General features: G+C 40.7%; 1 protein-coding gene across 1 annotated transcript in view; it reads right to left on the bottom strand.

Moving 5' to 3' along the window:
* Positions 1-15749, bottom strand: part of slc11a2 (solute carrier family 11 member 2) — a 33915-nt gene that overhangs the window by 15208 nt on the left and 2958 nt on the right. Inside the window, exons 2-11 of the mRNA XM_017692795.2 lie at positions 15619-15688; positions 11335-11471; positions 9383-9502; positions 9181-9300; positions 8230-8336; positions 8052-8122; positions 7895-7962; positions 6568-6723; positions 3754-3912; positions 400-486 (exon numbers count right to left, since the gene is read on the bottom strand). Coding sequence (XP_017548284.1) covers positions 400-486; positions 3754-3912; positions 6568-6723; positions 7895-7962; positions 8052-8122; positions 8230-8336; positions 9181-9300; positions 9383-9502; positions 11335-11471; positions 15619-15652 — 1059 coding nt within the window. The 5' untranslated portion in view covers positions 15653-15688. The remainder of the gene's footprint in view (positions 1-399; positions 487-3753; positions 3913-6567; positions 6724-7894; positions 7963-8051; positions 8123-8229; positions 8337-9180; positions 9301-9382; positions 9503-11334; positions 11472-15618; positions 15689-15749) is intronic.

Here is a 15749-nt window from a genome sequence, read left to right as displayed (position 1 = left end):
CTGTGAGAAACTATAACACAAGAGCAATCTGCTGACCGTCAGTGACCATCAGTGATCTGTCCTTCTCAGATTAGCTCCAGATACTTTAAATACACTTCTATACATTTTATATACACTTGTCAAAAACCTTGTATCTCCAAAATAATAAAATTGATGCCTTTATAGGAGAAGAAGGAAAAAAAAAAACTTGCATTACTTTCGATGCAAGTCAATAGAACCTTGCCAAGTCATTTTGGGGCATTTCTTTTGAATGAATGAAATTTACACATGATGTAAAGGAAGTTTTATCATCTTTTTTGCCTACTTTTAGTTTTTTTGTCTTTTTTACTCAATTCAAACTTTTGAAGTTTCATATGTTTCAGTTTTAATAAAGTTCAACTGTTATGTTATTTGGCATACCCCTTTGTAGATGTCAACTTGAAGAGTTTCATTATTGAGCGGGAACAGATCCGTGTGAGGACTTCCAGTTTCATTACACTGCTGATTCTATGAAACAGGAGAGAAGATTACTTTAGCTCTTTAGTAACTCACAACAACAAAGCACACAAACTGAAGATCACCTCTTTCTGAAGCACTAAGTATTTACTGAACTGTACTGTATTGCACATATGCTGTGTTTAACAGCTTTTGTTTTCTCAGACTTCAATGCACATGTTGGTGAAGGGAATAAAGGGGATGAAGAGGTGCTGGGTATGTATGGTGTGAAAGACAGAAATGCGGAAGGTCAGATGGTTGTAGATTTTGCAAAGGGAATGGAAATGGCTGTGGTGAACACGTATTATCAGAAGAGGGAAGAACACAGGGTGACATACAAGAGTGGAGGGAGCTGCACACAGGTGGATTATATCCTTAGCAGGAGATGCCACCTAAAGGAGATTGGAGATTGTACAGTGGCCAGGGGAAAGTGTAGCAAGGCAGCATAGGGTGGTTGTCTGTAGAATGAGATTAGAAACAAAGATGGTGGAAGCTAAAGGATGGGGATGGTTGCAGGCAGTTCAGGGAAAAATTGCAACAGGCCCTTGGGGGCAGTGAGGTGCTACCTGAGGACTGGGAAACTACAGCTAAGGTGGTGAGAGAAACTGGCAAAAATGTGTTGGGTGTTTCGTCTGGTCGGTGGAATGAGGAAGTCCAGGAGAGTATTCAGAAGAAGAAGGCAGCTAAGAAAAAGTGGGATAACCAGAGAGATGAAGGAAGTAGGCAGGAGTACTGTGAGGCTAGTCGCATAGCGAAAAGAATGGTGGCAAAGGCAAAGGCTCAGGCCTATGATGAGCTGTATGAGAGGCTGGACAGTAAAGAAGGCGTAAAGGACTTGTATCATTTGGCTAAACAGAGAGATAGAGCTGGAAAGGATGTACAGCAGGTTAATTAAAATTAAGATTAAGTGACCCTTATTAGTCCCACAATGGGGAAATTTCAACTCTGCATTTAACCCATCCGTGAAGTGAAACACCACATACACACTAGGGGGCAGTGAGCACACTTGTCCGGAGCGGTGGGCAGCCCAATGCGCAGCGCCCAGGGAGCAGTTGGGGGTTAGGTGTCTTGCTCAAGGACACCTCAGTCATGTGCTGTCGGCTCTGGGGATCGAACCGTCGACCTTCCGGTCATGAGGCTGGATCCCTAACCTCCAGCCCACGACTGCCCCATCAGGTTAGGCTGATAAAGGATAGAGAGGGAAATGTACTAGTGAGTGAACAGAGAGTGTTGAGTAGATGGAAGGAGTACTTTGAAGAACTAATGAATGAGGAAAACGAGAAAGAGAGGAGGACAACGGGGGGAGAGATAGTGGATCACGAAGTGCAGAGAATTAGTAAGGTGGAAGTGAGGGCAGCTTTAAAAAGGACGAAGAATGGAAAGGCAGTTGGTCCAGATGACCTACCTGTGGAGGTATGGAGATGTTTAGGAGAGAAGGCAGTGGACTTTTTAACCAGGTTGTTTAACAAAATCCTGGCGAGTGAGAGGATGCCTGATGAGTGGAGAAACAGTATACTGGTCCCCATTTTTAAGAACAAGGGTGATGTGCAGAGCTGCAGTAACCACAGAGGTATAAAGTTGATGAGCCACACCATGAAGGTATGGGAAAGAGTTATTGAAGTAAGGCTAAGGCGAGAGGTTCAGATCAGTGAGCAACAGTTTGGCTTCATGCCCAGAAAGAGTACCACAGATGCAATTTTTGCATTGAGAGTATTGGTAGAGAAGTACAGAGAAGGTCAGAAGGAGCTACATTGTGTCTTTGTGGATCTAGAGAAGGCATATGATAGGGTGCCAAGAGAGGAACTGTGGTACTGTATGAGGAAGTCAGGTGTAGCTGAAAAGTATGTTAGGGTGGTGCAGGACATGTATGAGGATAGTGAGACAGTGGTGAGGTGTGCAGTTGGATTGACAAATGGTTTCAAGGTGAAGGTAGGGTTACATCAGGGATCAGCTTTGAGCCCCTTCTTGTTTGCAATGGTGATGGAAAGGTTGACAGACGAGGTCAGGCAGGAGGCTCCATGGACCATGATGTTTGCTGAGCTGGAGGTGGCGGAGATGAAGATGCTGAGATTTTCGTTGGGAGTGGCAAGGATGGACAAGATTAGAAATGAGCAGATCAGAGGGACAGTGAAGGTGGAGCAGTTTGGAGATAAGGCCAGAGAGGCCAGGTTGAGATGGTTTGGACATGTGTTGAGGAGGAATAGTGGATATATTGGTAAAAGAATGTTGGAGATGGAGCTGCCGGGTAGAAGGAGAAGAGGGAGACCTCAGAGAAGGTTTATGGATGTAGTGAAGGTGGACATGGAGATGGTTGGTGTAAAAGTAGTGGAGGCAGTGGATAGGGCAAGATGAAAGCAGAATATCCGCTGTAGCGACCCCTAAAGGGAGCAGCCGAAAGAAGAAGAAGAGCTTTTGTTTTCTGGCAGTGTTTGAGCTGAAGGGTAACTGAGAATCTAGGAAGCTACTCTCTCATCAATAAAGGTAGTAAACTGTCTCTAGGGCATTACCCTTCTGTCTGGAGTGGTGCCCTCAAAGGTACATCTCAGTACCTTTAGTCAGAGAACATAATTGTACTATAATCCACTGAAATTATAGTTTCCAAATTGTACTGATTCCACACACCCCGTCTTGTCTCCAGGCTTTTTATTTTATTGTTCTGTTTTAAAACATTTGGTTATGAAAAAGGTACAAATGTGTACTTTTCACCTGGAAAAACTTAAAAACCTCTGTGGTACCTTTGAGGTAACATTTACATCATTTGTACACTGATGAATGTAAAATGTACCTGCACATGAACCTTTATTTCTAACCGTGTGGGGTAAATTCTCTGTAGCTACACTTTTAAAAATGATGATGTTTTAAGGGTTCTTTGGTAAAGAAAATTATTTATATAGAACGGTGAACACTCAAAGAATCATTTGCATGATTAAAGAGGTCTTTTTCAGGCTTGTAACAACAGAGAACCCTTTTCAAAAAAAGGTTCTATATAGAACTATCCACAGCACATTCATGCACATTTTCCATTAATCTGAAGAACCCTTTCATGATACAGAGACCCCACCGATCATGCAAATAGTTCTTTGAGTGTTCATGGTTCTATACAGAACAATTTTCTTTACTAAAGAACCTTTGAAGCATTCTCTTTTATAAGAGTGTAGGATACATTCTCATTCTCTGAGTGGATAAATAAGCACTTTTGTAAGGTAAATGTAAATGTGCATAATAAGATTCTAAAAGGACTTAATAAATCACAGAGCAATCAAAGATTGTAAATCTCACCACTTCCATATTTGTCTTGTCATAAAAGGCTTCTGCAAAAACAGCCACCACAAAGACATTGATGAGGAAGGAGATGAAGAGGGCAATGCTGGACTCGATGAAGTAGTACTTGTTGGCCTCTTTCACCTCCTTCTTGCTGGCTCGATCAACCTGCCGTGACTGTAAATACAGCAAAGGGTCTTTGATTGAGAAGTTGACTATGACTAACTGAAACGCTCATTTCAACAGCGAAAAAAAGAAAAAAGGAAAACATGAAATAAGTGCTGGGGTGGGCAATATGAACTTAGAGGAGGATGATATGGCAAAAATATAATATTGCGATACTTCAAGAAAATTTTCACAATGCATCATGTGTTGCAATATATATTCTTTCAGACATCTATTCAGTTGGAACAAAGATAAAAGAACAAGCAGTCCTACATTTAAAAAAATACTATTAAAACTATGAATACATTAATTTTTATTCAATATTTGCCATTAAATCGAGTTAAATGGGACTAATTCTGCTCTTTTATAATGAAACTTGCAGCTGGTCAGTGTCTACATGCAGTGACCATATACACCACTCAGAAAGGCAGATTATACAGAGACATAATTTATCACGATTATTACACATACTGTCATATTGTCTAGCCCTAATTGAACTCAAGCTTATATCATAATATTTTCCACTATTGCTACGAAAACCGTTCTACAATCAGTGTAAGAAACACCCCCTGGTATTCAAGGGTCCCATGTTGGCTGCTAACTCACTCACCACAGCAATGCTGATGCTTCAATGACAATAAAAATACACTGCTCAAAAAAGTAAAAGGGAACTCAAATAAAACATCCTAGACCTGAATGAATGAAATATTCTCATTGAATACTTTGTTCTATACAAAGTTGAATGTGCTGACAACAAAATCACACAAAAATCATCAATGGAAATCAAATTTATTAACCAATGGAGGCCTGGAATTAAAGTGGAGAAACACACTACAGGCTGATCCGACTTTGATGTAATGTCCTTAAAACAAGTCAAAATGAGGCTCAGTATTGTGTGTGGCCTCCATGTGCCTGTATGACCTCCCTACAACGCCTGGGCATGCTGAGGTGGCAGATGATCTCCTGAGGGATATCCTCCCAGACCTGGACTAAAGCATCCGCCAACTCCTGGACAGTCTGTGGTGCAACATGGTGTTGGTGGATGGAGCGAGACATGATGTCCCAGATGTGCTCAATCAGATTCAGGTCTGGGGAACGGGCGGGCCAGTCCATAGCTTCAATGCCTTCAATGACACACTCCACCCACATGAGGTCTAGCATTGTCCTGCATTAGGAGGAACTCCGGGCCAACCACACCAGCATATGGTCTCACAAGGGGTCTGAGGATCTCATCTCGGTACCTAATGGCAGTCAGGCTACCTCTGGCGAGCACATGGAGGGTTGTGCGGCACTCCAAAGAAATGACACCCCACACCATTACAGAACCACTGCCAAACCGGTCATGCTGAAGGATGTTGCAGGCAGCTGATCGCTCTCCACGGTGTCTCCAGACTCTGTCCTGTCTGTCACATGTGCTCAGTGTGAACCTGCTTTCATCTGTGAAGAGCACAGGGTGCCAGTGGCGAATTTGCCAATCCTGGTGTTCTCTGGCAAATGCCAAGCGTCCTGCACGGTGTTAGGCTGTGAGCACAACCCCCATCTGTGGACGACGGGCCCTCATACCATCTTCATGGAGTCGGTTTCTAACCGTTTGTGCAGACACAAGCAGATTTGTGGCCTGCTGGAGGTCATTTTGCAGGGCTCTGGCAGTGCTCCTCCTGTTCCTCCTTGCACAAAGGCGGAGGTAGCGGTCCTGCTGCTGGGTTGTTGCCCTCCTACGGCCTCCTCCACGTCTCCTGGTGTACTGCCCTATCTCTTGGTAGCGCCTCCAGCCTCTGGACGCTACGCTGACAGACACAGCAAACCTTCTTGCCACAGCTCGCATTGATGTGCCTGGATGAGCTGCACTACGTGAGCCACTTGTGTGGGTTGTAGAGTCCATCTCATGCTACCACGAGTGTGAAAGCACCACCAACATTCAAAAGTGACCAAAACATCAGCCAGAAAGCAGAAAGGTACTGAGAAATGGTCTGTGGTCCCCACCTGCAGAACCACTCCTTTATTGAGTGTGTCTTGCTAATTGCCAATAATTTCCACCTGTTGTCTATTCCATTTGCATTTCAATGTGAGAAATCAAGAAAAGTCACTCTTTACACCAAACTCTTGGGAACATGCGAGTTTTCAGATTTACAGAGATGCTGCAGCACATTGTAAAGTTTTCAAAGGAATCCAGGCAGAGTTATAGGCAGAGCAGTGCTGCAGTTAGTTAAAAAGTAAATCTAGTTAGTTAAAAATACCAAAGACAGAAGCTGATTGTGGGTGAAGCAAATAAACAATGAGCTTCACTAAGTCTGGATCTGAGTGTCTGTTTTTCTCATAATGGACAGCACAACTTCATAATTAGTTTATTTTCAGGGACCACCCAGAATTTTAATTGAGATATTCAGGGAGTCCTGAACATTTCAGAACCTCATATACCAGAACACTGACAGTTATCAATTTTTAAAATGAGTAAATAATGATTGTAGTAACTTCGTTTATCAAACTCTCCTTCAGCCTCCTGAAAGGCAGCATTAGACTGAATGTAAATTTTCAGATGTTGACTATCCTTTTTTCCCTACTTTGTCCCCTCTGGCAATTAAAGTATCAGGATACATTGGTCAAAATTTAGTGATTTTTCAAATCTGCTCTCTGTATTGACAGCTCACTGGTCTTCAGGGGCCTTACCTTAACCAAAGCCGAGTGCAGATAGATGTTGTGAGGCATGATGACCGCTCCAACTATCCCAACAGCCTGCTCTAACTGCACAGGACCGCAGCCTTCACAGTATGGAACAAACATGCCCTTCAGAACCTCACCCTGATTTGGAGCCACCCGTACATACTGAGAGAGGAAACATGAATCAGAATTAGGAGGGAAAATATTTAAACTGGTGCAAGACAGAAAGCTAATAGCTGTGTTTTTAACTTAATTAGGTTTATGTAGTACTGAACAGTTGAAGGAAGTGGATTATTTATACTGTGTTTATGTGGTTATTTTGAGTTTCACAGGATTTTCATTGCTTGGTTGTTTACCCAGCAGCTATGGTATTCCAGGTGGTTGCAAGGGTATTACCATTTGGATTCTATGGTGTTCTGGGAGTTTGATAGGTTGCTAGGTGCTTGCAATGGAGCCTCTAGGTGGGTGCGAGCAGTTTGCTTTAAGGAGAGGCAGCGATGTTCCAAGTGGTTCCTAGGGTACTCTTAGATGATTGCTACAGTGTTCCAGGTGGTTGCTAAGGTACTTCTATGATTGAAGTGGACAAGTGGTAAATGTCTGTCTCTAAAAAGACTGATCAGAGACGTCTGTTCAAATCAGATACTACAATACAAAGCAAGCCAAGAAAAAAAAAAAAAAAAAAAAAAAAAAAAACACATTGGTGTATGGAAATGTAAAAGCGTACAGCCAATACACCTCTCTCTCTTCACATTTACTGCTTTTTCAGAATATACTGGGCAACTGACTCAAGTGACTGAGCTTTAATATCATGCATATAAATTCTAGGGGCTGTGACTTTTGGGGTTTATTTTGGGGTATTTTGGAGTAGAGGGTAGCGCCGCAGGCACTGAAAAAGTTCTGTTGGAGAACTTATCTAAGCCAAACCAAACTGTACAACAGAATCAGAGATCTGTAGAACCAAGAAAATACTTAACATACAGAATATTAGAGAAATGGAAAATCAAACTGAACCTTGACTTCAATTAATAATGTTGAACCAGAAATATGTATATCTTAAGACAATTCTCACAATTTTACAAAAACTTGCCTTGAGATTAGCATAACAATTAGAATATTTCATAGCTACTGTGAATATTCTGAGTTTTAGGATCTTAAACCATTGTATTGTTTTAGGCCACACAGCAGCTTTCATTCTGGTCTAGTTCAACCTCAGTATGAACAGAATGCCATCACAAAAACCTACAGAAACATTCTGGGAAAATTCTAAAAAGGTGGTGAATGTTCCCTTCACACCAAATTACTTCTACTCTAAGCACAGATGGAGTGCATACTGTACCTCATATCCAAAGCTGAGGGCCATGATGGTGATCAGGAACCCGAAAAAGGCTTCAAGCTTCCGCAAACCTAAGATTTTGTAAAAAGCAGTGCATTACAACATCCATAAACAAATTGAATTACGTTTCACTTCATCATATTTCTGCTGTTTAACTTACCATACTTGTCCAAAAACAGAAATACGAATGTGTCAATGATGGTAATTAGGACTCCTGCCCACAGTGGGATCCTGGAAAAAAAAAAGACTATTTATATGCACACTATAAAATAGAAATACATGATATCTGCTCCAGTGTGTAAGATTATGTGTATTTGATGATGCTTATCTAATATTACCGGCCAACAGAGAGTAGATTGAAGGCAATGGCACAGCCAATGACCTCCTGCATGTCTGAGCCAATGATTGCCAGCTCCACCATCAGCCACAGTATGATACGAGGCACCTGAAGGAGAACATTAAGGGTGATTTCAAATGATTCAGTGTATGACTGATATTGTATTAGCCTAATATGTACTGGAGCAAAAGTTAGGAATACATTTCTGCAGCATATACAGAAAACATTTACATTAGACTGTCTGCATAAGTTAATAAGTATGTTAAAATACGTTAACACATTTTCTGCAGTAGTCGTTCCCAGCCCTGTCCATAGGGCCTCCCAGATGCTCCACATTTTTCCTTCATCCCTGCATGTGCTGCACATTTGGTTGGAGCAAAAACGTGGACCGTCTGGGTGTCTCTGAGGATCGGGCTGCAAAACTCTGCTCTACAGAACGTACTTTAGCATAGTTACTGTTTGTTAGCTAAATTTAACATAAAACATAAAACGTGGTCTGTGCAAAAGCTATGGCACATTCTATTTTTGACGTGGTGGTGTGTTAGTGTGTGCTGCACCGGTGCGAGTGGACCAGACACAGCAGTGCTGCTGGAGTTTCAAACACTCACTGTCCATTCCTTGTTAGACCTTGTTGGTCCACCTTGTAGATGTAAAGTCAGAGGCGATAGCTCATCTGCTGTGTCCCCTAGTTCTTCATCAGTGGTCACAGGACGCTGCCCACAGGACTCTCATAGCTTGATGTTTTTGGTTCAGTCCAGCAGCGACACTGAGGTGTTTAAAAACTCCAGTAGCACTGCTGTGTATGATCCACTCACACCGGCACAACACACACTAAAACACCACCACCATCTGAATACCAGGTTTGACTGAAATTCCAATTCCAAGCACCACCAAAAAAAAAACAAAAAAAAACAACATCAATCCTAATTTCAGATTGACAAAGTTCACTTACAGTTGGGTACTGTCTGTTGCAAACCTCCGCCAAGTGCATCCCGGTGACAACACCTAGTCGCGCAGCCAGTCGCTGCAGCAAAAGTCCAATAATGGTGGCCCCCAGTAGTACCCATAAGAGCTAATGTAGAAAAAAATAATAGATACATAAAATGTTTTATATGACGGTAGTCACTGAAATGTGATTGCTGTGAAGATCTTACTTTAAATCCAGCTTTTGCTCCTGACTGAAGATCAGATTCTATGTTCCCCGGGTCTAAATAAGCAATGCTCATGAGAAAGCCAGGTCCTGTGAATGCCCACAGCTTCCGAAAGCTGAACACCTGCAGAAAAACGAGAGGAGGAGGTGATTTTCCTGGTTATGTCCTTAATCACCTGTCAGGTCACCAAAATGCCATGTGGAAGTGCCTTTAAGCAGCGATTTTGCATATGTTTAAATACACAGCATGATCTGAGCCTCTCTCACTACACAGCTCAGTAAGAGCTAATTGCTTCAGCAGTGCAAGGAAGGGGAAGCAAAACTAAATCAATGCTGTATAATATCACAATATTTTGAGATTTGAAATAATATCAAAACACAGGGGCCCACATATCAATATTTTCTTATTTCATTATGAATATTTCTGATAAATGCATTATTTTTTGGCAGATTTCCTAAATGCAGTTCTGTCTTAATCTTCCAGATGGTGTCGTTTACATCTGGTGAGATTCTGGGCTTCTATAAGTGGAAATATTATAGGTAGATAGTGTAGGAAATAACATAACACTAACGTACAACATCACATCAAACATATGAAATTCTAAGCTTTTGAACATTTTACTAAAAGTAACACAGTTCCACCGCTCACACATGGTTTCATCTACTCTGTGCATTAATGCATGTTTCATTCAGAACAAGTAACTGAAAAAGAAAGGATATGCTTTGAGATCCTTGCATTTTCTCAGAAATTACTAGACTGAGTTTATTTTAGCCCATATGTAATCCAATTAAATGTTTAGACATCCCTACAATTTAATACTTTTAAAAGTAAAAAAAAAGTAAGTCATTTTCATCATCATTTTACCGTAAATCTATTTTAAGAGTTTGTAACAAACTTTTTAAAGAACCACAGAAATCCTGAAAAACGTGCACTAAACCCGCTGTTCAGATAGGAATCAGAAATACCACAATTACATATCTGCTTTACAACAGAAGCCTCTGCTAAATATGTACGTGTAAGGACAATCTTTTTTTAATGTTCGTCTATTTCACAGTTCTGCTTCAAGAAACATCAATATGAAACATGAAGCATCAAGTATGAACTACGGCTGAACAGAAAAAAATATTTAATTGCAATTTTTCTTACAAAAACTGCAACTACAATTTAAATTGAGATTATTACCTATAAGGTTCAGGCCTTTTTTTGGCCAAGAAGTTCAGAATATCCACTTTTCTGGCTTGATGCTCGACCCCTAAATGCAAAGAGCCAAACTGCCAGAAAGTTGTAATGTCACAACAGATGGAAGTTTGGCTGCCTCTGATTGGTCTGAGTCTACAGGCATTTCAAAAGTTCTGTGTTATTAGGCTGAGGCAGAAAACTGCACTCTCGTAAATAGTGATTTCAATATAAAGGATATATAAAGCCCTAAAATAAACTTAATTTTTAATGGGCAGTTGTGGGCTGGAGGTTAAGGGAACTGGCCCTGTGACTGGAAGGTTGCTGGTTCAATCCCCAGCGCTGACAGTCCATGACTGATGTGTCCTTGAGCAAGACACCTAACCCCCAATTGCTCCCTGGGCACTGTGGATAGGGCTGCCCACCGCTCCAGGAAAGTGCTCACTGTGTGCGTTTGCGGTGTTTCACTTCATGGATGGGTTAAATGCGAAGGTGAAATTTCCCCGTTTGTGGGATTAAAAAGTGTCATTTAATCTTAATTCATTTGGGAAGAATTGAATGTCAAAGCTAATAAATAAATAAATAAATAAATAAATAAATAACACCACAATGCTACACTTAGCTTATTACAAATCTTTATATGCTTACAGGACTAACAAACTATTTTATCCAGAGAAGTTTACAATGACTAAGTGGCATATTTTTGTGTTGTTTCAATCTCATTTTCTTCTGTATACAATCACATCATGAAGATAATCTCACCTAAACGCAGAACCCACCTGTGTGACATCTTCAGGGACCGGGATCTTCTCCTCAAAGTAGGTGGAAATGGGTTCCTCTTCAGGAGCTGGGGGGGTGATGGAGCTGTAGTGGGTGGGGCTAGTCTGGGCGACTCCATTCTGCTGAGGGGGGCTCTCTGAAGGGGGCACATAGGAGATACAAAATTTATTAGAAGAAATGAGCATCACTGTTTCAGAACTTTCTATCAGTCACTTGCACAGAGAGGCAGAGGTGGCCGTTACATTTTCACAGAACTTACCTCACAGGAAATTGTTAAAAGAAATTATGAATACACTGCCTGGTGTCTGAGACATTGTTTAATGACAGTTTTGAGAACTTAAATTTCAAACAAGCCAAATAGTTCCCAAAGAAAACTTTTATTTCTGCCATTTTCCCATCATCAACATTCAACTCAGAAGACAAGTGTAGGTTCACTGGTGATTTTGGATAGTACATAAAATGTCTATATTTGTGTTGCAGTCATGGTGACCCCTGGTTCCTATACCTACAACTGTAAAGAAATTTTACACCAAACCACTTCATTTACATGTCATAGACTCATGAACAAAGTTTGATTAACTTTATTACTGCTTTCTTATTAACATTATACTTTTTCTAGTTTTCAGTTTCACTGTAAGCAGTGCAGCAGTTAACTTCTCACGCATGTACCATTAAAGCTGGAATGGAAAAGGAACTAAAGATTAAGAAGCCAACATCAGCTTTGTATGGGGAGCATTTCCAAACTCTACTTTTCAATTTTTTTCTACTTGGTCACTTTCTTTCATTGTCTGTCAGCAACAGCACACTATCTAACCTCAGCCAGAACAAGTCTCTTATTGTGATACTCGACTGTAATCAGGCTCTTCTGCTCAGCGGCAGTACTGACACACTTCCCGCTTCCAGTTTTGGACTGTCTGTCCAGGTTTGTGAAATCTATTTCTACAAAATGACTCACACGATGGTGCAAACTGTGACAAACACACAGCTTCAGATAGTGTGATGAAAATCTGGGCTTACCAGCAATTTGAAATTTTTCCATTTGAAGACGATCGCCGCTGATGAGATATGTACGACTGTTCAGACAAACTGGACAGACATCACGAACTGAAGAATCACCAGTAAACAGGATTATATCCACAACACTAAAAAGATTTTTATGACTTTATGACTTCCGAGTATTTATTGTGTGTGGCACTTTAAAGTGACACAACTCCAACCTGGACATCCTGCAACGTTTCAAAAAGCCTCCAAAGATTCAGTGAACGAGGTTGTTGAGTTCAGAATATACTGTTCCTGTTCAGAAACACTGCCATAAAGTCTAGAACGTGACATGGCCATTTCCCATTTATAGACCTTCTCATAGTAAAAAGGCTCTTATTTAGAGGGTCATTTCCCAGAACAGCAACCATTTAACACTGACATCACAGTAGAAGAATAAAAGTACACTATTAAAATACTAAATACTAAAACTATTAAAGTGCAAAGGGCAGATGCTAAAGTGTTTTTAAGGTTTGATTTCACATAATACTGATACTGCTATTTTGCTTTGCATGGTTTTATACAAAGCCTATGTCAGAGTTAAATAAAAACTAGCTTTTCACCATCAAATTTTACATTGATTTCAATGAAATTTGTCACAGTGGAACAAGTAGGAGCACTGAACAGAGCCAGAGAGTCCAACATCTTCCCATTTCTCCTATTATATCAACCTAACTGCAAAACACTAGAGGACCCCAGAGAAACCTCAATGAATGATGAGTGGAGCTAAAAAATTAAAATTTAACTTGTTTCTAGCCATTTATGTAGAAACTTACTGTAATTTTGAAAGTAGAAAAATGAGTTACATTAACTGGCTAATTATTTAGCATCACTGCTTCTGAGCACTGATTGGCTGTCATTCCTGCTACCAAGTGCTGATTGGTTGGCATTCCTGCTGCTGAGCGCTGATTGGTTGGCATTCCTGCTATCGAGTGCTGATTGCTGATTGGTTGTCATTCCTGCTACCCAGCCCTGATCGGTTGGCATTCCTGTTACTGAGTGCTAACTGGATGCTAAGATTATAGCACTTGGAACATCCATCATAAAAATGGATGCATAAATGTGTAAAATTGTTTGTTAGAAATCGAAACTGGAATACTTTGATTAGAAATGTCTAAAATGAATAAATCTACTATGGGTAATTATGGTTTATTATGAAATGTATATTAGTGGTTTTAAGGGTGGGCTTAAAGGGGGATTCCACCAATTTTTCAAAATTTCTGCACTCACAGGAGTTCAGCGTGAAAGGCTCCCCTGTAGAGAAATGTGTGACTGTGGCTTAAGGCTTAACAACATGAAAGGCCACATGAACTAGTCATTCATCAGGCTGTCTGGCGGCTGCAGGCCTTTTAAGGGTTTAAAATAAGGAGGATAAGAATGCAGTACATATTTGGGGGGATTTGGCATTTCCTTTCGCCTGTATAACATGATCGAAATATAAGGTCAGCCTAAATGAAAGCATGAGATATTTTCTATTTCCACTACTCACTTTGACTGGGCTCATTCAGACACGCTCTGTTGTGCAGTCATGTGTTTTCCCTCTGCTATCTCCCACACTGAACATTAAGAGGTTCCCGAAGGCCTCAATTATCTGGATCTGATTTGGTAAATTATTATTTATACATCTTCAACTGAACTTTATCCTTGCTGTGTTTCAACAGCCTCCTGTTTCAACACATGAGTAAAGTTTTCATGCACACGTCACCACAGTCACATCTGACTCACCAGAAATAAAAAAAGTAATCATAAATTCAGGGTCAGTGTCACCTGATGTCTATTTTTAAACTGCACATACACACATTTGTGCTTAAGGAGGAAAGTACAGCAGTGATACAGCTGTGAGTACACTGTGTTATTTAAATATTAAATTCAGATAGCACGAAGACTCTCAGCTTTCTCTTGGCCTTACAGCAAATGACTTTTCAAGCAGAATAAAATCATGAAAGTTAGTGTTGTGGTGGGCGTGCTCCGGTCATCTCGATCGTGAGGAGGGAATGACAGCTACCTTAAGTCTTTATGTTCCAATAAAACCAACAGTGTTTAATATCATCATATGTTTTAGTCTTGGCTCATGCAAATACTGACATGGAGACTGTCAACAACCAACAGGTGACCTCAGGAGCATCTCCTGGCTCAGGGCACAGCCCCAAATATTTTTAAACTAGCCCAGAAAATTCTAAATCTCATCATCCATGATTTCATTCAGTGTCACATTCATCTACTCCAAAGAAAGAGAGAGCGAGCAAAGGAGTGTTCTGCTGGACTGTGCAAAAGGAGGGAAACTGGTGGAGCAGTGGAGTGACTGAGTGTCTCTCTGACACATCTACCACCAATATTTGATTAAAGTACGTTATTCGAGTCTAGCTCGTCTTCGTTTTCAACATGTGTTTAACTCCTTTTGTCAGCAATTGGTTTCTTCTGTCAGTCATGAACCAAATGACTGCAAATAAAACCCTCTGCCTGACAAATCACTCTCTTTAAATCTGTAACAAGGAATGTAACATGGAAGATCAGACGGCAAAACTGAGCTGTGGAGTAACATACACAGTGCAGACAGCAGGTCAGACCATCCCTTCCATCCTACCATGTTAGCCTGAGGCTAGTGCATTTATAGAGCTAATATATTGGCTTGTGGCCAGGTATAAATTTGTCTGTGGCTAACAAGGTAGCTCAGTGCAAAAATACTAGCTTCTGCCTAACACAGCTTGTGATTAGTGAGTTAGTTCTGGGCAAACACAGTAGCTTGTGACTGGCATGTTAGTTCATGGCTAACATATCTTGTGGCTAGTGGGTTAGAGCTATATTAGCTTGTAACTAGAGTTATTGCAGGGCAAACATATTAGCTGGTGACCAGTGCACTATATTAAGGCTAAAATATTAGCCCAAGGCTAGTGCATTATAACTAAAACGCTGTACTGTTAATAACAGGAATAAACTGACATCAGAAGTAATTAAACACAATATGCTATATTGCAAAAATATTTAAACACTGTAACAGAATTGTTTTTTGTGGGTCAAGTTTCACAGAAATATAGTAAGAAGAGGCCAGCTGTTTCCCATCACCAGAAACTGTTAAAATGGAGGTGTTCTGGTTATCACACTGCAGGCTATTATTAGAAGGTTAAAGAAAAGCTGGCTCTCAGTGTTCTGAGTGATTGTTTATGCAGGCGCTCTTCCCGTAAAAACAGTGTGGGAGAGTCCATTGTGTGCTTTTAAACATATCACTAATCTGATCTAATCCGTACCTTCCAGGAGGTCCGACTCTTGATTTGTCTTCATGGGCTCAGACGGAAGGAGCGTCTCTAAAAGAGGATGCTGTGAAAGAGAACGGCAAACAAAGTTAATTAGCCATCAAGATTTCTTAGCAATTATGCTG

Source organism: Pygocentrus nattereri, chromosome 21 (genome assembly GCF_015220715.1).
Source record: "Pygocentrus nattereri isolate fPygNat1 chromosome 21, fPygNat1.pri, whole genome shotgun sequence".
Lineage (NCBI taxonomy): Eukaryota > Metazoa > Chordata > Actinopteri > Characiformes > Serrasalmidae > Pygocentrus > Pygocentrus nattereri.
Note: the sequence above shows the minus strand (reverse complement) of the source record. Positions and strands in the feature narration are given on the sequence as shown.